Source organism: Tachysurus vachellii, chromosome 18 (genome assembly GCF_030014155.1).
Source record: "Tachysurus vachellii isolate PV-2020 chromosome 18, HZAU_Pvac_v1, whole genome shotgun sequence".
Taxonomy (NCBI): domain Eukaryota; kingdom Metazoa; phylum Chordata; class Actinopteri; order Siluriformes; family Bagridae; genus Tachysurus; species Tachysurus vachellii.
Window position 1 is genome coordinate 14,871,777 of NC_083477.1, and position 24,147 is coordinate 14,895,923.

The 24,147-nt window shown below is 37.1% G+C and overlaps 1 protein-coding gene across 1 annotated transcript in view; it reads left to right on the forward strand.

The window, feature by feature from the left end:
* coro7 (coronin 7) overlaps window positions 1–24,147 on the forward strand; it is a 106,399-nt gene that overhangs the window by 28,135 nt on the left and 54,117 nt on the right. The window contains exons 8-9 of the mRNA XM_060892810.1: window positions 19,554–19,637; window positions 19,865–19,947. Of these exons, the coding sequence (XP_060748793.1) occupies window positions 19,554–19,637; window positions 19,865–19,947 (167 nt within the window). The remainder of the gene's footprint in view (window positions 1–19,553; window positions 19,638–19,864; window positions 19,948–24,147) is intronic.

Genomic DNA, 24,147 nt, shown 5'->3' on the forward strand with positions numbered 1-24,147 from the left:
ACGATGGAAATATAAAGTAATTGCAGTCCTGCGTGCACTGTATTTATGGGAATGAGGGGAAGCTGTGTACTCTGTGGATGAGCGTAAGTGAAATCTCTAATCAGTGTGCATTCGAGAGCTGGTTTTATTTAGATTGCTCGCACACTGTGTTTTTGTAGAGCGTGGCACTGTAAATGATTCCTGTTGCTTTTATGTGGACATTGGTTTAGTGTTTCGAATGGCTAGAGTATACATATATACATATACGTATATTGTATTGGCATTGTCTTTTCTTACATACGTAGCCTTGTGACCAAGATACAGTGATTACTTTTGAGAGAGACAATTTCTATTCCTTAATCAGAGCTCCAATATGTGCAGATCACCACCTCTTTTATCTGAAATAATCTGTTGGATTGAAAGGAAATAGCAGTCTGGGTGTGGTGCACACTGCCCAAAGAAGACCTACATACATTCACATATATTGAGGCAAAAATGCACGTGTGTGTGTTTGTGTGTGTGTTTCAAATTACAGAGCTGAAAATACTCCTCATAGTTTTGGGCTGGTGCTGGCTGCAGTGATGGAGCGATGTGGTCCCTGGCACACAGGAAGACAGGAAAGGGAATATTTTTTGGACTCAAGGAGCCAGATTTCTCGATTTCATTGTCGGCTGCTGCTGCTTTTGGTGAAATTAGAGAGCCCCTGGAATGAGTATGAAACGGGAAAGAAGGGCAGGGCTGAATGAATAACCTTCAGAATAGACAGAGCGGCTGCAGGGGTTTTTAGACTCTCTCTCTCACACACACCCACGCACACACACACACACACACACGGTCTAAAAAGAAGAAAATTGTTGAGTCTTGACATTGTGGATTATGTATTTTTGATTGCCACTGCTGTATAATACACTGTAAATAAGCAGCATTTCAGAACCAGCAAAATCTGTAGATTTTAGTGTTTTTAAACATTAAACATGTCAATTTATGAAAGGAAATACCTTCCCACAATGACATTTATGAGGTACTTATAGAAAAAACTGCATTACTGGCACATTTGGAAGAAGTTTACAGTTGACATTTAAAATCCTCTCCTTCAGTCTTGGTCTCATCAACTGAGCTGAAATACACTTGTAGCATTAAACACTAGCCTCATCCTCGACTCTTCACTCTATTGAGCTCTGTACATGCTAATGTTTAACATTACTTATTACACACATTATTCACTGACATCTGTAAAGTGCTGTTAGGAACTTTCTCAGTTTTGCTGATGTGATGCACAGGAGCAATGTGGACATTTTGACAACTGAGTTGGCTCCTTACACATCATGGTCTTTTCAGGCAAACAGCTAAGGCAAGGATAAATGTAGCATAAATGAAAACAAAATTAGATGTAAATTTGCTAAAATATTGATGTTTTCTTAAAGTGATGTAAAAAGTGCATTATTTGTCATTTATGGATGTTTTCCAGAATTTAGATGATGATCTTAGTATCTGCAGAAAAAAAAAACAGTTTTTTTAGAATGAGGCACTGATGGACAAAATGGAACAAAGTATAATGTGTAAAAACAACAGTTTTTTACCTATAACAATGCATCAACCTACAGTATAAGAGACAGCTTGTGTCAGACATTGAGAAGCTCTCAGACATGCCACAGACTATGATGCTAGTTGTGTAACAGTCCTATAGCTAGCAATAATGAAATGCTCAATATTTTGATGTACATTGTCTTTTAATCTGGAACTGACTTTATTGTCAGGAACTGGATTAATTCTCAGGAACTAGCTTAATTCTCAGGAACTAGCTTAATTCTCAGGAACTAGCTTAATTCTCAGGAACTAGCTTAATTGTCAGGAACTAACTTAATTGTCAGGAACTAGCTTAATTGTCAGGAACTATCTTAATTGTCAGGAGCTAGCTTAATAGTTAGGGACTTGCTTATAATCAAAAACTGGCTTAATTGTCAAGAACTGCCTTATAATTAGGAACTGGCTTATTCATATCATGGTAGCTGGCACTATGCATGTAGATGGACATACCCACATGGTGAACATGTGAAACTCTGCTCACACTGCAAGTGTATCTGAGTTCTGGATTGAAACTCAGAACTGAGAGGAGGCAACACTGAATGCACCAGTTTAGACCACGGTTAACATTTTCTTTATACTGAATGTTATAGTGTAATGAAATTGATCTGTGTGACTACAGACTTCAGCCAACATTTTTCATTTATCTCCAAAAAATCATTTAGAATTGTGACCTTTACTTTTCTTTTTCATAGATTCAGTGTTAGCAGTACTGCAGTTGTCAAACAGTCCTGTGACAGCCCTCGAGACTTAAAAATGTATGTGTCTCGATTAGAAACCAGCATTTAACCGTTTTTCATAATTTCTTTGCATGTTCTGTTTTGTAATTTTCATATCTATTATACAGGAAAAGACATACTCTTAAAAATATGCTTACAACAGTCCATGTTGCATACCAGACCGGACGCTGAATAAGTCCTTGTTGAAACAGCGTTAACTCGTAAACATTGCCATTGATGTTACCTCTCAGAATTCTGCTTTATTATTTTTGTTGAAGGAGGTCAGAGTGGTCATGCAGTTAGTGCAATGGAAACCTATTAAATTGAGTTGGAACTGTTGAGCTTTTTATTCATGAATTTTCCTCTCACAAAATACATGAATTATTATAATTGCCATTTGATTTAATTTGCCATCATTTATAAGCCTACCTTTCAGTTTACCTTTTCAATCCAATTTACTTATGCAATTCAGGTGACAAGTTAAAATGCTAAGAGTGGAGTTTAAATTTATTTTTTTTTATCCTAGAAGCCCTGGCTTTGCTTCTCGGACCACTGGTTGTCCATGACCATTGTCCGTCCCCAGACCCCACATTGAGAATCATTGACCATGTGAAACATTTTGGACTTTGCACTGTTTTGCTGATTCCTTATAAATCCATAAACAATAAATGCTGTTTACACTCAAGGAATGTTTGATAATAACATGCTGCTTTGGAATGCCATCATTGTGAAATAAGTCATATCCATCTGTAAAGCTTCAAACAAAGCTTTAAACCCGTGTCAGGGATTTCTTTTTCCCGAGAAGTTTAACCTCCTTTTACATACAGTTTGGACCTGTTGGTGCTACAACATCTCCTGTTGTAAATCCCCAAAACATTGCCATGGAGATCATTTTGTTACTCTGTTTGTCAGTTGAGCTTAGAAATTATGCAGGCCAAGAAAATCAAACGCATTCAGAGGGCCATTGCTCTACATAATTCTAAACATTTCTGCAGTGAAACGTCCAGCTGCCTCACAGGCACTCAGCAGAGTCTGACCAGGTGGCTGCTGACACACACACTCTGCTAGAAAAGCATCACAAAGCATGATAACCCAGACAGCTCCATATAAACACACAATGACCTGGGAAGTTTATTAAGTGGATAATACATTTAATGTCAGACTGCTGTCTGAAAACCTTTTTTCTAAAGGCCAACTACCAAATATTTCAACATGAAAAACCTGAAATGTTTTATCTCATCCCACCCGCAGTTATGTAAACACTAGGCTCTGAACAAATGATGATTCTTCCATGAATCGCTGCCATGAATGTTATGAATGAGAGCTAATGCAATTCAGGAGTGAAAAAAGGACACCTTGGAAAATGAATTGGAAGATGGAAATGGATGTAGGCTCATTTAATCCCAGCTTGGATTAAGCCCGACCTGCCTGCTGCACTTCCTGTGAACCCGACACATCTGCAGGCTTGTGTCGTGCTTTATAGACCCATGTATCAACTTAACCAGTGTTTATCAAAACTTTTTAGAGAGAAGACTGCTGATTTATTTTGCCTTTCATGACAAAATAAATCTCATTAAGAAGGAGAAGGTAGCAGATCTTGCAGCAGCATTGTTCAAATACGCTCACTGTTGTTTAATAGCAACATCTGTATACTTACTGATTTCTGTAGCTATCATGGGCACAGACATGAACAGTTGAAAAAGGTTTGAATATTTATGCATGATGAGATGCTTTTCTGCTCACTATGGCTGTAATAAGTGCTTACCAGTATGGTCATTTTCCTTAGATCGCTCTCAATTTTCTTTTTTTGTTTTTTTTTGGCACTATTCCTTGACACCCTAGAGACTGTGGTGTTTGAAATTCCAAGGAGATCAGCAGTTTCTTTACAGTTTCAGTTAAAATACTCCAGATTATGGTTGTTTTTAAACAATCCATTTGGTAAAAACAACCATGCCAGGATAGAAGTCACAGAGATTAAGTGTTTTTATTTTATTTATTTATTTATTTTTTCATTTTGATGATTAGTTGTTGGTACCAGATGGTTTTGATGGTGTTCTTCACTGGCCTTCTCAATCACCTTGTTTGACTTTAGTAGAACTCTTGGGATGTGGTAGAACAGGAGATTCAGCATGAAAGTACACATTAGAAATCTGCAGGAATTGTGGGATGCATGTCAATATGGACCAGAGTCTCAGATTATTTCCAACATCTTGTGGAAACAATGCAGTGAAGAATTGAGGCTATATTGTGAACAAAGGAGGGGCCCTACCCAGTATTAATATAGTGATCCTAATAAAGAGCTCTGTGAGTGTATTAAGTAAGGAATATAATTGCAATGGATTCTTTTTTGATTACAACATGCCCTGACGTGTTTTATTTCTCTTAAACAATAGCAATTTAGCAACAATTACAAAGCTTCAAGTCCTCAAGAATCTTCATTTTCTTTTTACTCACATGTGGCATAAAACATACAGTTACAAAGGCACAGACTCCAGAGGCTCCTGTAAATGTTTAATAAACATGTGCCTACATTTAATTTGTTAAATAGCGGTGCCATGGCATACAAGTCCCTGCGAATGAGCTTTTACAATAGAAACAATCAGGATTAGTACATTAATACAAGCTTTTTAAGTTAGAGCCAGCAGTACTGTCAGATTTGCACTTCATCATCAGATGAGAGGATGTAACAGCAATGCAGCCTTCAAAGGTTCCACAGTGCCACAGTTTGACAGGATAAAGGTAATACAATAGTAATACATCAATAGCCTTTAGCACAGTGTATGTGTAAAAAACATATTACACAATATACTGTAGATGCTATTACAGTATACTGCATTCATTTTCATACCCTTGAAGAAAAATGAATCCCAATTTATGAAAAAATAATACATTTCAAAATTTCCAATAAAATGTCAGGAAAAATAAGAATAATTACAAATATTAGTTAAAAAAGTGGTATCTCCCTTTCTAGATATAAAGTAAACATTTTGTTAGAACTTCTATGTCACCTTTGCCTTTATAGAGTTTACAAACACTGTTATGCTCAGATCCACTTTTAGATTCTCAACCCATTCCTTCCTGACATACAAATCGGTTTTAACTCTTTTTGATTGCTCTGTCAATAATCGCCACAATTTTTAAAATCTTTAACTTCATATAAAGCATTCATTAATTTGGGGTTTGGGGACCTATCACAACACTTTATTTTTTCTTTTCTGTTCATTTCTAAAACTTTCATTTGTTGATCTTTTTTGTAAATAAGTAATTGTATAACAAATCTAAATTTTACTTTTTGTATCTATACTAAATGGTAGCCAATTATAGCAAATTTTATATTATATGCAAATTTAATAATATATGAATTAATTAATATATGAAGTTATAGTGTAGGTGTTTTGCTGCTTGATGTTAATGTATGTCATGCTCTCCTTTCCCAGTGTGTGTAAATGTGCACTAGACCTGTTAACAACCAATCCACTCATGTGTTTTTCATTCATATGGTATGGATGAAATTCCAAATTGCCCATTCAACCTTTCCACCTACTTCACCGCTCCTTTCCATTACAATTTCAGGAAGCAGTATAAAAAGTATTTTCCGTGATGAATACATGTATATTTTGCATTAGTAGAATCACATGGGAGGGAAAGGGCTATGTTGAAATATGTTTTGATTTAAGTTGTTACAGATTTTATGCATGACAGTCATAAATCATGGACCATCTGTGTTTTATGTGTGAGAAATGCAGTTCACCTGACAACCAACAGTTTTTTACTGTCATGGGCTGTGTGCGTCTTCATGGATAAGTGTAGGCAGTGCACATATGTGTAGGAAAAATGGAAAAGCTTAGTAGTCTATGATGTTTTTTACCTTAGGATTTTTATTGAGATGACGGACAGTGGGTTGAAGGAATCGGTACTGGTAGAGAAAACAAAGAATTCACTGTGGCCCTGGATAAAGCACTCTGTAGAGTGTGTGTGTGTGTGTGTGGGGGGTGTTAAGATTGAGGTAGCGGGGAGGATATTGGTTACCAGATGGCACTGTCAAATAATCCCACATGTGGGTGTTTCACATTCAGTCTTGTGTCTTGTGGCACTGCATCCCTAATAGCACCTTTTTTCAGTTAATTTCATGATGTACATATGCACAGCACCTGGAGTAAATATAGCATCAATGCAAGCAAAGCTGAATATTGTAGCTCTTGATGTGGTGAGGAGCAACTGAACTTCCCAGACAGAATCAGAGAGCCAAACTAAACAACCTTTTTGGATGCAGGTTTGAGCAATAACACAGAATCGTCCCTATTGTCTCTCTTTTTGCCTCATTGTATCTCTATATTGAGTTGTTGTGCTTATTGTTAAAAGGGATTCATTCACAAGGTTCTCCATAGGACTGGCATTCTAAAGTGTGTTCTTGCCTACCTGCTTAGTGTGTTTACTGAAGATAAATGAATTAATGAATAAATTAACTAAGTAACTAACTAACTAACTAACTTAAGAAGCCACCAGACTTGTTTCCTCTCCTATATGTAAAAACCCTTTATGAACCCTAACTAAGAACCTTTAGCAACAACGTTTTCTTAAGTGTTTTAGGCTTTCACCATATTTTGAGCTTAAGTAAATCATATTGATTTGCTGATCTTTTTCTGCCTTTTACAAAGTACTCGGCATGTCACAAGACTGACCTGCCAAAGCATTCCCAAGAATATTAGATTGGAGTATGTCCCCACACACATCCCCTATGTGTCAGTGCCAATAGTGAAGAAGTAAACCATCACCAGCAACAGACTTAAACAATAAGTATAGTGGTCACAGAGATGTGTTTGGCCTTTATTCATGTGTTCTCTAGATAATGAGACTTCACTTAATTGGATTTTCAAGAGCAAGTGCAAGATGCAAGGCACTGAGAATGTTTAAAGAGTGTAGCTTTTAAAGACTTGCTGAAATACTGAATCCTAAAACTTTGCCTAAAGTGTTTTTTATTTTTGAATTAATATAATTTGAATTATTTGCATAAATGTAGTAGGAAATCATATAGTGGTCTGTTTTTTTGTTAGCTAAATTAATTAATATTAAAATTAAAATTAATATTTTTAAAAAATTTGGGTAGAAATGCATGATAATAGAAGCTTAGAGGGTTTTTGAATGACTGTATTAAAAGCAACACACTTCAATGTTTTAGCTGGCTTCCATTAAAGTTAATCCTATCCTATTCAAACTGAATTGAAAGATCATCCAGGAATTTATTTGTTCTATCTATTGGATGAGGCTCATAGACAGATATTCATTCAAATCTATAGATGGATTTAAATTCGGGGCTTAAGTGAAGTGTATGGAGTCTATCTGCTAAATAAAGCAGGTACTTGAACCCACATGTCCGCACATGGGTACTATTTCAGTTAAGCACACCTTTACTGACATGTTTGTGAAGCATGCTAGCACTGGTTTAAACACCCAGTCATAGCACATTCTCATATAACCAGAGCCATGGTATTGAACTTAAAACAGTCAGTTCTTAGAACAGCTTTTTTTCTGTCAGGCATAATTCTAGTCAAGACAGACTTATGAAGTGGCTTGAACTCCAACAAAGTCGGCCTGAACCTACCACTGCATCTGCCACACGGACCAGCATAAACTGTATCACATCCCTTGTAGAACAGCCCTTATGAAGTACAGGCCTGAGTTGTGACTGAGGAGCAATACAGTGAGGAATGCAGTGTTTTTGCAGATCCTTTGTTTTGTTGAGAGCTAAATATCCTCAATACAACACAGGTGTGTGTTCCTCACACTGACACAGAGATGATGTTGATATAGATCTTTTTAGGGGATGCATAGGAAGCTTGATGTTCCAAACAGACATAGCGGTCAAAGGGTGCAATGGTCATTCACCAACAACTTGAAGGGCTGATAGATAGCAGTGATGGCTGGTGCAGGTCCTTTCTGAAGCAGACTAAATGCTGAAAGATGGTGAAAGTTTTGGATTAGTGCATGAAATGATCCCATTCTGGTGAAACCATATTGTTCATCAGGATGTGTAAAGAGAATAGTTTAAGGATGATTAGTAGTTGGCTTGAAATGGAACACTATTATGACTTCCTGAACCATGGTATTTAAAGAATATTTCATTTATTCATTTTCAGTAATCAGTTCATCTTGGTCAGGGTCACAGTGGAGCAGGAGCCTATCCCAGGAACAGTGTGACTGAGGAGTGCCAGTCCCTTGCATGCACCATGTGCACACCTAGGGGGCAATTTTGCTCAGCCAATCCATGTTTACTTGTGTAATGTGTAATCCAATTACTTTTTTAACCACTTAATTAAGGAATAGTTTCCTCCAAAAGTTGTTAAAATCATTACAGATACTGTGATTCAATTGTTAGAGAGCTTATTGTAGTTTAATTCTGTGTGCACATTGTGTAATTGGCAAATGGTGGGAAATGTGTATGATAAAAATAGACTGTGTATATTGTTGTGTGTCTGTTTAAAGGAATGATGAAAGAAGACAAAAATCGAATTTACACAAATTTTCCACTCGCGTCAAAAGTAGACAATAAGCCAAAACAGCAAATTCACTTTCTTTCTCAGCACATAATTTGCTGTCACTTTTTACAGGAATGAGACTTGTGGCTTTCAGAGTTCCAAACCAAACAGCTGCCACCAACATTTGAAAGCAGAATTGCATGGAAAGTTAAGTGATTCAGCCTTTGTGATTCAGCAAAAGTAAAAAATGACAATATACGGTTCACTTTAACTAAGGTCCTGTTACCCTGGGTTATAAATATATGGTTGCATACATGTACCCTTACCATGTCAGCCATTATCATGGGGAAAAACTAAGTAGTATGGAGAATGGTGAAGACAGGAGTGATCAAATTTAGAAATCTATTCCTATAATATTACCTTTAAATTCTACTTTCATAAAAACAAACTGTTTCGAAGCATCACAAGCCTTTCCTGAGTGCATTTCACAAAATACAGACTGGTCAACAGGTGCCATTAGAACTGCAACTGGTATTATGTATTTTGGTTAGATGAGATTTCATGACATGAGACTCATTGGTCATGTACACAATCAGCATGTTTGGTGACAAATTGGGCCTGGTACAGAAAAAGCACCTGAAACTCTATTGTAAAATACAGGGCATGGATCACTAATGCTTGGGCACTGTGTTGGTGCTGGTGACTGTGTTGCCTCTTCCAGGAGTTTCAGACTTGATTATAAATAGAGCTTTCAGCAACACAATGAGCCAAGTAGACTCCTAAATGAACACACAGATGGTTAAAGAAATCACATTCAAGTTCATTTAAACAAACTGAGAATATACATTTATATTTAAAAATGATTATATTAAACTCCAACTTATTTTAATGCTGTATTAAATAGTCCATGTAGTTGTATTGCTACTTTACAAAAAAATGTCATTGTAATAAATCCTTTGAGGCTTGTTTTTATGATGGTTTAAAGCTGGTACTTAGTGACATTAGCCTTGTGATGTCAGTGCAATGGTAAAAGAAAACACTACCTTCAAAATAAATGCTATGGGTATAGAGAGAGAGGCATTTTGAAGAATAAGGCTCATTTATTGTGTTCATAGGTGAATGATAAATCAACTAGCTGTTTCAGCTGTAAAAAGGGCAGTAAAAAAGCACACAAGTACCCTCTCTCTCTCTCTCTCTCTCTCTCTCTCTCTCTCTCAGAAATTAGTATGCATTGTCATACACAAACCTGGTACCATGCATTTTGAGATTTATTTAAAAACTGGAATAACTTTCATCAAGAAGGACGCATGTAAAGTCACCTTCGATACTAATCCACATAATGCATCAGAGGATAATGCTATCCTCATGCTCGTTCACAAATTTTTTTGTCAACACCCCTAGTGGTTAAAATGCTGTTTAACTAGGAAGCTAATTATATAATTCTGTTTTATAGCCATGTTTTTCTTCTGTAAAACTTTCTCTCCCATCCTGCTGTAATCACAGCACCAGGGCTATGGGGCATGGTGTCCAAGGGATTAGGCACCCAGTGGACCAACAACAGCTGCTTGCTTCAGCACATCTGGCAGTGCTTGAGATTCATGCCACACTGGCACTCACTTCTTTTGGGAGCTCATTCCAATTAGTGCAGTGGCAAAAAATGACAGGTTGTTTTCCTCCAGTGTTGAATTTTTTTTTGCTCTGCATTTGAAACCTTTTTGATAATAAAAATAAACCTTTGAAAATAAACCTTAGATAATACCATTTTGCTAATGCCAAAAGGATGAAATAAAACACATGCTAAATTCTGGACAAATACAGTATATTGAGAAGTGAAGTTTTTGTGGAGCCTTTAATATCGTCTTGGATAGGATGCACTGTGAAATATGATGTTTGATTGCAAAACCAGATAAAACCAGGTGCAGCTCCATATGAGGATATATTTTTCTCCTATTTAATCTCAATTTAAAACACTGCCTCTACAGATGGTGTTTTTGCAAAAAAGTAACGCACAGTGAAGCCAAGGAAAACGAACGTGGCAGCAGCCTGAGCGTTTTCATGAGTCACTGTGAATTTCAAAGACTTGGCTCTCTCACTCTCTAATGGCTTTTACACCCTGTTGATTTTCCCCGGCAATCACAGGACCTGGATTAGATTACTGTCCTCTTTCCATTTTAGACGTAACGCATAAAGCTCCGGAAGTCTTCACTCTGTCTGAAAGCAATGTGCCTCTTGGCAAGTCACAGGTCCGAATATTGTCACCTGTCAATTGGTGCGGAAGAGCAACTTCTAAATAAAACTTCACTTGCCTTAAAAGAGCAACTTGGAAAAGCTGACTTGGTAAAACCCAGGCTTTTTTTTTTAAAAAAAGTCAATTACCTGTAAGATTTATTTACAAATTCGTGTTCCTTACTTTTTAAATTAGTTGTGGGAGTGGATTTTGAAAATTCTGGTAATCTAATTCGTCCATACTCAATGGGTGTGGGGGTGGGGGTTAAATGTTAAATATACCTTATTTCACAACACACGTTTACATTTCCTTAATGATCACTGGTCAGAAGATGATGCGAGAGAGAAAGAGCTCCCGGAAATGAAAGAAGTGTCATAGTGGACCCTTGTAAGGTGATTGCCAGGTGCTGAAAGCCAACACCGGTGAGAAAGCTATGCACAGAGAGAGTCTACGTTTTTCTTCTTGTATTTTTAGCCTCTCACATTAAAAAAACAGCCCTGTCTATTCAATCTGTGCATATTCTGATGGGCACAACCATCACACCTTTCCATGCTTTTTTCCACTTTCTTTATTGGAGTCTCACAGTTCCTTGTTTCTTCCTCTTTATATATTCCTACTTCTCATTTATTATGAATGTGAAATAAATATTTTTCTATGAGATTTACATATCTACATACATTGCTTTTGATTCTTCTGAGCAATTTAATCTTGAATTGATTGTTATTTAATCTTGGACTATTTTTTTTTTCTTGCTGACATAGTGATGTGTGGCTGTGTTGCAATCAGTCATGGTATGGGAACTGATGCCTGTTTCATTCGAATGACTCTGTATTGCGGTGGTTTATAATTTTATAATAATTTATAAACCATGAATGAAACTTTATGGTGCATAAGTTTACCTTCCAAGGCAAAAATATGATTTTTTTTCTGTATGAGTTCTTCCAGTAATCATGAATCACCCAAGACATATTTTCTTTTCTGTAAGATCTATTTTCATATACATGAACACTGATCTGTTCAGCAGGCCACTGACACTAACAGGAGCTGATTGAGGTTTTCACAATTTACCGCCACCTCTTTATATGTGCACTCAGAAGAGTGATTCTAAATATGCACCATGAAGAAGTTTAACCATAGCACCCCCTGTTTGCCCTTTTGGCCTCTACCCCCAACCTACCCCTCTTCTGTTCCTTCATTTTCTCAGCATGTTTCCAGAAAGCTTTTGGGAAGAATCCCAGGGCAAATACAGAAATATTAAAGATGAAAACAATACAGATGGAAAACCTCTGCCTGGATAAGCCATTTAGAAATGGTGCTATATTTATCTGATATTTTATGTGATATGTTAGGTATTCCCTCATTAGAGGTTTGCGGTTAAAGCCGCTGCTTTTTCAGTTGTTCTTTTGACACTTTTGTATAGTATACAGACTGAAGGAAATAGAGATAGCTAATTCAGACATATAAACAATCAGGTTCAGTTCAAAGAAAGTGCATCTTAATTATAAAAACCCTTCCTAATGACTTGAGTGTAAGTCAGAAATAATGTGTATTTATATGCTCATACAAGTGTGCCTATAACTTGGTGTGTTGGCACCAACCCTCCACATATAAAGGATGATAACATGAATGAATGCTTTCACAGCTGTGCGGTGTCATTCCTGGGGCCCTGCGTTAAGCTTTGGCTACGTTTGCAAAGCTTTATTCTTTATCCTCTCTTAACTTCTCCTCTTTTTTCCAAATGGCTAGGAGCGATTGTGTTTGGGTGGAAAACCTAAGGAGTTTTCAGGTTGACATGGATTGGATATGTTTCTGAGAACAGAGGCAGTACCTAATGTTTTTCATAAACATTATTAGGTACATGCTACTGAAACAAAAACACAAAATTTCTGGTTTGTGTTTCATTTTCTCCTGTTTTTTTCTCTCCTTTGGCTCTCTCTTTTTGTAGTACTTCTGATCAGCCCCTAATTGAAATTGTAGTAGAATTGTGTGGTTATGGAAAAGGATAATTCTCCATTGTAGCACTTAAGCAGGTTTGCATCAAGTGCTTTAATCACAAATTGAAAATGGGAACACATGTTCCTTTTCGAAAAGATTAAAGGAAAAGACCAAGATTAAAAGAAAAAGTGCATTGCTGGGAGTTTCTATGTGCAGGAAAGGTGAAGAGAGGAAGACAAAAAAGAAATAGGGCACTGTTTTACTGGTCATTGGGCCAGATTATACAAAGTCATCAGGTTAAATTTCCCCTACTCCCCTTAACAACCAGTGCAGGGCTGGAAATAAACTCCTTTTAATCACGTTTGATCGGTTTAATTAGTCCTCTTCTGGCATGAGGCTATGTTGAAGCTATGCAGGAGAGGTTCACATTACTGCTGGAACAGCAACCACAGCCAGAATCCCCCCGAATCTAAGAATGACGGACATGCCGAAGCGTTGAAGAAAGCAGGTTCACAGCTCGTAGCCAACCCGCTTTTGATGGAGCACAGTGGGGAGATGAGGGGATGCGGCTGGAAAAGTCATGAGCAAAGCAGGATGGTTACGCAGGAAGGAAAATATGAACTTGCACCAAAGCCCTGAATAGCTGAGGCTTACATTTTCCTATTCTTTTCACCATGCCGTTCACAAGGAGGGAAGCAGGCAGAAAGCGGGAGTGGGGGTGGGGGTGGGGGGATGATTATTACCATATGTGCATATAGACACCTGATATTTCTCCCAGTGGGTGGACAGGGAGCATTCACTGTCACTGACACAGAAGCACTCTCTGTCTGTTAAACTCTGCACCTAACTGCACAAAATGAGGTATAGCAACATTTTTTTCTTTACTATTTAGGGCCAGACTATTTATTTCTGACCAATTATAAACTGCTGCAATTTAGATAATGTAATCCAAACACCATCTGGAAAGAAAACTTCAGAAAAGGATTATTTAAATAAACACATTTGGACAAATATTTCTTACTCGTGTACAGGAAGCACTGATGTCATCTTCAACATGGTCCCACAGCCTACATGGGAGTGAATATTTATTTGCCAAGCTGTGTGATTGATGTGGCCTGTCCTTTTCTCCCCCACCTTTCTAACTTAGCTGCACAAGCTGATTACTTCATCATCAACAAGGACCTGCATCTGCTCTACAGCTCAATGGTCAAATCAATAGAGAAGTGACTTCATCGTCCTTCCACACTCTGATCAGCAGAACACTATGGACTGAGACATATTTCACAAATTACTGTGCAATACTAGTGTTTATTAGGTTTAGATGTGCATTTACTATTTTCTAGCTTTCAGCAAGAAAGTCTCTGTCAGATATTGTTATGCTCAGTGTCTAGGCCTCCACATGTCATTATTACATAATAACAGCATTACAAATCCTTCCCTTTAGTTGTGGTAATTTTGCATTTGCAAGCAAAGAACAATTGCCTGACAATTAGCATGAGGTTGTTTATCAGCAACTTGTTTCCTCTTGTCACGAATAATTACTATGAGGAACGTGCCAGGAGTTCAAACCTAGAAAAACAATCCATGGTTCCTTGTCAGTAGAAAAGGGATTATTTTGGTTGTCTTTACACTTTGGAACATGACAGAAAAGACCTGTGTGTACGCTAGTACTTTAATTCCTGCAGGCTGAAATGTTTACATCTGAGATATCTTCCATCTTTTCATATTCGGCAGCCCATGAACCAGCCATAAACACAAGGAGAGTTATTAGAGAACAGGAAAACTTTGTCAGATGCACTCGAAAAAAATGAAAGGGGAGTTTTCTGTGTGATTGCATTGGAGCTGAAGAATCTTTTTATGGTTCTCCTGCAAACTCCAGTAACCTTGTGTGTTTGTAAAATAGTTTTATATAGCAATATCTTGCTCTTCTGAGATATTGTGATTCTGTACTTAAAAGGATGTGAGCATGATGAATGCTCCATGCCCTGATGCCCTGATGCCCTCAGGCCACAACACTTTCAGAAACATTATTCTTGCTTGTGAGTACATCATATGAAAGCAATACATAAGCTTGTCTAAACTGACTCTGTCAACTATTTTTATAACACTGGGTTCAGTGCCCTTGTTTGCATCTGATGAAAGCAATATGCAGGTTGGATGTAGCAGTATGACACACAAGCCCAGTCCTCTCATTACATGCTGAATGCAAAGTATTGGCAATTGCAGGCTCTTACACACAGAAATATAATAAAATCTTCATAATTAAATGTGTACATTGAAAGAACTTGTGTGCTTTCCCTCTTTTATGTATAATGTTTAAATTTAATGTGTCCTGTTTTTTTCCGTTTTGTTTAGTTTTTTTGTTTTATATTTGAATGTTTAAATAAGAAAGTTTAAAATATGGGTGATTGGGCATTTATTTACAGTAAAACCTTGATCTGGTCACTGGCCAAAAAAGTTTCAGAACTGAGATGTGTTGAGTTTGGAGATAGAATTTAAATAGAAACTAGATTTGTAAAGTTTGTTGCAACAAACTTTGATGTTGACTTTGACGATGGAAGTATTTGCAAAGGTCCGTGTTACTTTTGGAAGCAAGACAGGAAGCTAGGGTGCCAAAACATTTGGAGGTAAGTGGAGACGAGCATGTGACGTCATCCGAAAACTCTTGAGGAAGTTCCCCACATTGGGCTGAGTGTTTTGATATTTCACATGTCCATGATGTGCTAATTATTTTTTTTATGTGACGTCACGTGACGTGACCAGAATACACGTGAGGCAATGAGTTCTCCTCATTGTTGTGAGTGTTTTGATATGTCACATGTACATGTTGTGAAAAGTTTTTTGATTTTGCATATTTTGGAGGTGGGGCTGCGGCACAACCGAAAGGCCAGTTTAAAAGTTTGTACAGAGTATCACCCTAAAGGAGCTGGCCGAGTTTGGTGTAGATAGTTCGAAAGAGCCGAGTTATAAACCTCCAAAGTTTATAATGGGAGTCTATGGGAAAAAAGGCCACTTTGAGACCCGGTACCGGATCGCTAAGGAGAATAATAGCAACAAACTTCAGACCAGGGTCTACAACATCTCCGAATTTGGTGCATGTGGCTCGAAAGCTCTAGGAGGAGTTACTCTTGATAAATTTTTGTCTAAGCTTAAATAGGAAAACAGAATGTTGGCTTCTACAAAGCCAACATAATGAGGGATTAATTTCTGAGGGATGTGTTTTTTTTGTTTGTTTCATGTTTAGCGCTACCTCTTTTTCTGGTCTGATCCATCACACTTTTGAGGCTCTGTCTGATCACACGATTGACTCTGATCACCGGCTTGTTATCTCCTGTAGTAACTATAACTGAAAGCTGCAGTTTCATACAGTAGTTATGATGTTTATTCGAGATGCTGAACTGTACACCACAGGCACATGGCTACGCATCTTGTATTCAGAATTTGGAAAATTTAGATTTGAATTGTTAAAATGTTTGGATTGCTTCCATTGAACTGTCAACTGTGTGGATAGTACAAAACAAAAGGTCTGTAGAGTCAGTGGCTTCCCAGTGACTTTGATAAAAGAATGATACACTATGAGCTACAACCCTTCAAGAAACACATATTAAGTGACATTTTGATGAGGTCGGCTCAGTTTAGAGGTTTATGTGCAGGGTGTGTGCGGCTTTGAAACATTCCACATCATGTTCTTTGGACAGTGCACAGTGCAAGCGCTTCTTAAATAGGCTGTAATTTAATGGCCTGAATAAAAAAGCATGATGTGTCCAGTGTTCCTGGCTGTAATTAAATCTGGTTGAACCAGTGGATCAGAGTGAATCTCCGTGTGTGATTTAAGTAAGTGTGGCATGTAGCATCACTCCTCCAGACTGAGAGAGAGGGAGAGAAGAGATAAGATTCCATTCTTATGAAATCAGTTTCAACTGGTTCCAAAGCATGATGTCCACCTCCCCACCCAAACTCCCTCTCGACCCTGAATAAATAAAGAGCATCACAGTTCTTGCCTTCAAACAATCTCATCAGTACTCTGCATTTCACACATCATTTTCAATAGTGTGATCAATAGTCAAATAAAATAGTGTTAAAATATCTATATTTATTTATAGAAATGTAGAAGAATTGTATTAAGCTATATCATGTTACATCCATTAATTAAGAGTTTATAAGCAATTTTAGTGATGTTTTTAATTTAGATTTTAGATATTTTTTTATATATTTATTTTTATTTGTAAACAGGAGTACAGAAATGTTTCAAACTATTCATCTGATATTACAAGGGAGAATGCAGAAAGTCTTTATAATGCGGACTTGCATGTTTCTGCCAGCAACCACACAAAATCATACAATCAATACAAAAATTCAGTTTGTTGGTAAGTCTGGGTATTTCTTTTTATATGTATTATTATTTTAGAATATTATTTTAGGTTCAACTCATTTGCACTATTTTTCTTTTAGCTAACTGTAGAATTCTTGATGTAAAAAATGTGTGTCTATTAGCCTCAATTGCACTTCCTGCATTTGAACTTATATTCGATTAGCATACATCTACTACATGCTGTGATTCTAGCTCATGATAAACATTTGTCTCGTGCTGGCCTGCACAGCTAGAAATCTCCATTTATATAAGAATGTATACTTGTATGAATATTCTTTTGCAAGACTTCCTATAGGATTCAAAGAATGATGTAAATGCAAATATCAGTACAGTCAAATTTGTTTGGCAGTCTTAGCAGACATCAGAAGCATTTTTTCTCCTGTCATATTACAAATTAACTGGGTGAACCATAGTGCAAAGTCTTAACCCTCTCCTACAAAACTTGGCTCAATATCTTAAGATATTGTCACATGGAACCTTATAATTCCAAGGTCTGAAGTCTCTCTCTCTCTCTCTCTCTCTCTCTCTCTCTCTCTCTCTCTCTCTCTCTCTCTCTCTCTCATATGTCCTATGTTAATCTTCAAATGGCTGTGTGTGGCTATATAATTACCTGCATGCTCTTTGGCATATATTCACTGAGGCCTGCATTGCCACCATTTAACTTCATGGTCTTTCTTGTTCCCCTGCCCCCTTTTTCCTTCTCTTTCTTTCCATACATTATACTATTCCTTCTCTGAAGTGTCAGCAGCAGTACATCAGCTTGTTCTTATTACCCAGTCCTGCTGCCGTGCCATGTGTTCTTCCTCCCCTTAGTTTTGGGTCAGTGACAGCCTGCCTATAAAAATGACAGCCCTAATTTTGAAAGATGTGGCCAGCAAACCTCATGTTACATGAAATAACCGTGGCGCCTAAGGAACCATGGGTCCTTTTGGGCCCTGGTGTTTTTTATGCAGCATATACTCATATTTAGGCATTTGCCTTTGGTTTGGCAAGCGAATTAGACTTCCAGAATTTAGGACCTTTCCTGGCAAAAAACCATCAACGCACTCGTAGCACATATTTTCCGTCAATGGCCTGTATTTGTCCCATATCCAGTAATGGCAGAAAATCTGAAAACGATGTGCAAGCATGAAATGTCACACCAGGAGAATGGAAAGAGGACGGAGTTGATTTCTTTGTTTATTTTGTTTCCTTTTCCATTGCCTTTATTCTTTCATTCCTGGAGCAGTTTGAAATATTCTGGAGAAAGTATTTGCTAATGATGCATGCTGAAAACGCACTGTAGCCATACAGACACATCACCCTGCTCACATTGTCTTTGGTTTCAGATTTTCATGTTGAGATGCAGTTTTTGTTACTGTTTTTCTGCTAGGTTAATTTGAGTGACTAGTGTACAGTGGATTTATCTTTCTTATAGTTTGAACGACATTATTGACATTTTTCCTGACAAAGTTATTTTTCACCACAGAGTAGTCCTTCACAGACCCTGTACTGGATGTAGAAGAATATGATAGGGTGCAGTTACTAATGTTTTCATAGATTGTGTTGAGAGCATATTAATAATATGATGTCAACCCTGTTAGGCAATAATGACACTCTTGCTTGATTGTTACTTGGAAACCGGGTTTATGTCCTACACTGTTGTTTGAACTGTAAAGTAACTTTTCTAATTCCTTCAAGAAATGAGTGTCTCTTTTCACACAAACACATGCTAATTTTTTTTCAGTGTTGTTTCTCAATATTTCTCAATAACATTTACAACTATGCATTCAGATTTACACACATTGTGACGATGACGGAGTAATTGAGCCGTCTTACAGTGTCTCAAATTGCAGTTACATCCACATCCTTTACTACAACTCGAATATTTTGCACCCGAGTCAAAATGCAACTACAATTAAAAGTCGCTTGCTCAAGCATCAGTGTTCCCTCACATTTCATGACCGGTTGCTATGAGCACGAATTATTAATCATGGCTTGTCATTTAGTAAAACCTCTAGATACTCTAAAGACTCATCAGACCCCTCTGGTTTATTTTTCTTGTGCATGTTAGGCTAAAAAGCATTCAAAAACACACTTTTCCATTATTAGAGTAGCTTACAGAACTGCCCCAGAAGCTTTCTGTCTCGCTTTTTCTACTGTGTTTAATTAAGTGAAACAATGATTGAATTAAAATAAAAAATATTTAAAAGATTCAAATCACAGTTTGATTATAACAGAAATGTAGCGTAAAATTAATGTTGGTCATTTTCTCTTTACAGTGTGCTCAGGTTCTTTATAGCAACAAGGATTCTCGTGTTGTCTGGGTAAAAGGTGATCATATCCTCACTACAGGATTCAGTCAGGTAACACTCTGTTTGTTATAACACATACACTTTCTGTCAAACTGTGTCAGTTTTTACCTGGTCCTTAATTCTGTGTTGTTTTATGTAGCTCTGCAGTTTATGTAGCACTATTGTCCTAAAAAACATTGTTACCTTTCACTATGTACTGTACCATTTATATATGGCTAAAATGACAATAAAAAGATTCTTGACTTCACATATACACATATGTGTTGTGTGTGTCTCAGAGTCGGCAGCAGGAGGTACGGCTGTGGGATTACAGGAAGCTGAACACTTCTCTGAGCTCTGCATCTTTAGCTACTTCCAGTGGGTGAGTCTCAGTACAAAACACGTCCAACGTCCAGTGATCTGTGATATATGTGTTGGTGTGTCATCATAGGTGTGTGTCTAGGGTTTTTTTTGAGTGTAGAGAGTAGAGTGTAGAGAGTAGAGTGTAGAGAGTAGAGTGTAGAGAGTAGAGTGTAGAGAGTAGAGTGTAGAGAGTAGAGTGTAGAGAGTAGAGTGTAGAGAGTAGAGAGCAGCGCGTCGAGAGCAGCGCGTACAGAGCAGCGAGTACTTAATTAATTCTCCAGAAATTTCTTGTGAGTCTGTGGGTTTAGGAGTGTGTGATTGACCACATTTAATTTTAATCAGGATTGTATATAGTTTTCTTCTGTCTTATTCCCTTATATTATTACTATATTAATATTTATTCATACAGAGTATAAAATATGTTGTGAAATGTAAGTAAAAGTAAATATTCTAAAAATGGCACACAATAAAAATAGCAAACTGAAAGGAACTTCAATCAAGCACACAAACATTCATGGAAAGACTGGAACACACACAAGTTATGTTTAGTTATGTTTGATTAGTGCATTTGTAGCACAAAATATTTCCCATTATCTGCCAGTATTGGTCTTATATCCATTACTGCAAGAAAATGTAAAAATTGTGATCAAGCAGAAAACATTACATTAGAAGACGCAAGAGTGGAGCGCACACACACACACACACACACACAAGACAAATGAAGTGGTAAACAACACAGTGGACAGAATTAGAGGGAGGGAAGTAGTGAAATGTGGTGTTTATATAGCGATGTTGTGGCACTGCTATGGTAGCAGCTATGTGGTTCTGCTCTAAAGGACAGTAGGGAGGCGAATGATGCCGACTGAGGCTTCACTTGCTCTTGAAGCTGTGGAAGGAAGGAGAGGGGAAATACATAGGATGGGGTCTGTACACAAGTACGGTAGCATTGTAGCTCATCTAACGTGGTCTTTACTAATGTGTAGAGGTATTTACCGAGCAAAAGTTCATAGATGTAATGTGACTACTTTGGCCTCTTTTTTTGGCTGAGAAATTGGTGTTTATTTTAAATGACTCCAAATGGGCTCTTCTAGCTGCCTAACAACCCATTTTTTACCTCTCTCATTTCCACTGGGTTTTTGTTAGACAGATAGCTAACTTTATGTAACACCGTGAAATCCCCCTGATAAATTATCCCTGAACATTGTGCACTATTGTTAAAATCAAACAGATAGCTCTTTTTAGCTATTCTGAAATATTTCAGTTTTCACCAGTGCTGATGTCCTTGTTGAGAGATGTAATTGTGCCAGAACTACACAAAACTACCGCAAACTACTAAAAATAGACACACACTCAGCTTGATGAGTGTGCAGTGTGTTCTTTGTTTGTCACTAAGCTTGTGCCAGTACAGCGACCACAGGATGAGGAATGTTGCAGCTTGCACAGCTGATTGTGAACCATGTGTCAGAGTGCTGGGTTTAGTCCGAAGAATGTACCATGTGCTTGTTTTTCTATAGATGAGCAGATCTGCATAATCCGTTGACAAGCTGTGTGACCCTACTGTTATTTACACATTAACACTGTACCCTTACTATGTTTAGGCTAAATCTATTTATACTGTTTTCATTTAAACATGAATATTTTATGTGAATCAATTATTAAAATCAATTTCTGTGTCCTGGTTCTAATAGTTAAAAAATGAACTAACATCAAACTAAAGTTGCTGCCAAACAGGTTAGGGTTAGAGTTAGGAGACATCACTACAGCACGTAAACAAAATGGTGGCCGAAGTACTTGTAGTTTGTTTTTGTTTTTTCGGGTCATAATTTAATTGTTACTGAGGCATTTACAACATGCTACATTAAAAACCATTTTAGCAAAGGATAGGCTATGGCTCCTGTCTGTATTATGTATATATATATGACTGTTAATGCAGTTTTTTGTAAATGTAAAAATGAAACCAAGATATATTATGACCTTCAATTAAAGTAATTCAAGTAAAACCAAATAGAAATGTTATAAGGAAAAAACATGCAATAACCTGGTTGGATAAATGTGTAGATTCTTTATTAATAGGGCATGTGACTGCTATGACTCTTTAATGACTCTTTCAATGAAGTGATTTTGATTAAATACAAATTAAGATCAACTGCTGAAGCAATGATCCACAAACAGCTTAGAAAGCATATACAGGGTATCACTGGTAAATAGAAATTCTTGAAAACAAAAAAGAATAAATACAATGAAACACTGTGAAGACTATCATTAACAAGTGGAGAATATGGAGTAGAAAATAGGAATGAAATAGAGTTCTCTTTAGCTGGAACAGAGGCTCTGGTCAAAATATATGGAATCATGTATAGCTCCAAATGTCAATCTACTATGGCACAAAACATATTAGACAGCTCTATTAGACAGCTGAAGATAAGGAGATATTTCCAGCAAGATAATGACCCAAAGTACAACTCCAAAGCAAGGAAGCTGTTACTTCAGAAGAAAAAGTGCAGATAGTCAGAGCCCAGATGTCAATCTTATCAAAAACCCATGGAATGACATGAAGGGTCTGTGCAGAGACAATTTCTTCACAACTGGGTAGTTCTGGAGCATTTTTTCAGGAACAGGAGCATTAACAATGTATTAGTTAATGGGGGCACACACTTATGCAACCAGTTTATTGGAATCCTATTTCCTTAAGCCATTAATATATCCACTGTTGCTTGCTATTTATCACATTACTGTACATGATCAGACACTTTTTAGGTTTTTATTTTTCAGATAGCTTTCTGAGCAATCAAAACATGAGACTGTGCAACACAAAAGAATATATTGCAAGGCTTATATGCATGCTGAGTATTTCTTAAATAATCCAGACTTTTGGTTTGCTTACAGCAAAGGCATGTTTTATTTGGATCTCCAACTATGAAACTTGGTTAGTACTAACCTTGACTTCCAATTGTCACTTTATTATTCTTTTTGCCCGTTTTAAAAAATCCCTGACTTGCATTATCCTGTGGGTCAGATGACCAACGATGGCTATATTTAGATTAAATTACCATGAAATAGAAAAGGATGTCTGTTACTAATCTACATATTTGGCTCTAGTGAATGATGCAGAATATTGGTCATGGGCCTCAGCTATCTTAAAATTCTTGTTGGTGATCAAGGGCATTATTCTCCCAGATGAGAGTTCAAATCAGAATCAGAATAACAACACAAAACATGTGAATCAGACATTAAGTTAGGGGTGATATTTGCAAAAATGCCTTTCGTTGTTCTTTGCAAGTCATCTACAGTAGTTTCTGAACTGATTTCTGGTAGGGTGTATGGTAACAAATAAACTCCAACAGCGATAAAATTCCAATAGTGTGCCTTTCACATTCTTCCAAAATTTCAGTTGAGGTTTTCTGGCACTTCAGAATATGTAAATTCAGTACACAGCTCTGAAAATCCAATCCAACTAAAGGTTAGCTATATGTTGGTCATTACATAGCGTGGAGGCAAAAATACAGTTAATGTGTTCCCAGAATGAAGGAGCACTATTTGCAAAGCCCTGACACACTGGATTGACACACTGCTTAATACTGTTATCATCGAGGAAGTTTATGAAAGCAGCCCACTTTTTATTTAATCTTGGAGAGAAGCCACGTACCCCAGGCTCTTGCAAATGAGAACAGTCCTTAATCATCCACCCCCTATGGCTCACATTCCCTGCCAAGGCATTAAAAAATTTGTCCCGTCCTGCTTTTTGTGCTTTATTCAGTGCCCTTTTTATGGGGTTTTTATGATTACCAAAGGCACAGATGTTTTGCATTGTTTTGCAACTATATTATGGGATCATTAGTTCATTATGGGATCATTAATTGTATTATTAGCTTTGGATGCTGATTGCAAACTAGTTTCACTATGCCTTTATTTTTGGCATAGACACTTGGTAAAAAATGCCAGACTTGATTTGAATCAGATTATTAAAATATCATGTGTCTTGAAGAATTCATGTTGCAGTAGAGCATCTTTTTATATGATTGCATCAGAGCCAGATTATGTGCTTGTCTCACATGTCCCAAGAGTTTCTCAAACATCTTTTCCCCATCTAACTAGTAGCCCCTTTTGTATGAGGAGGTTTTTATTTACCAGACTCATTCGAATTATTAAAACTTTAGGTGCCTAACTAGCTTAAATAGGTCTCCGAACATCTATTTTGATGCAGATTCAGATTCGTGAT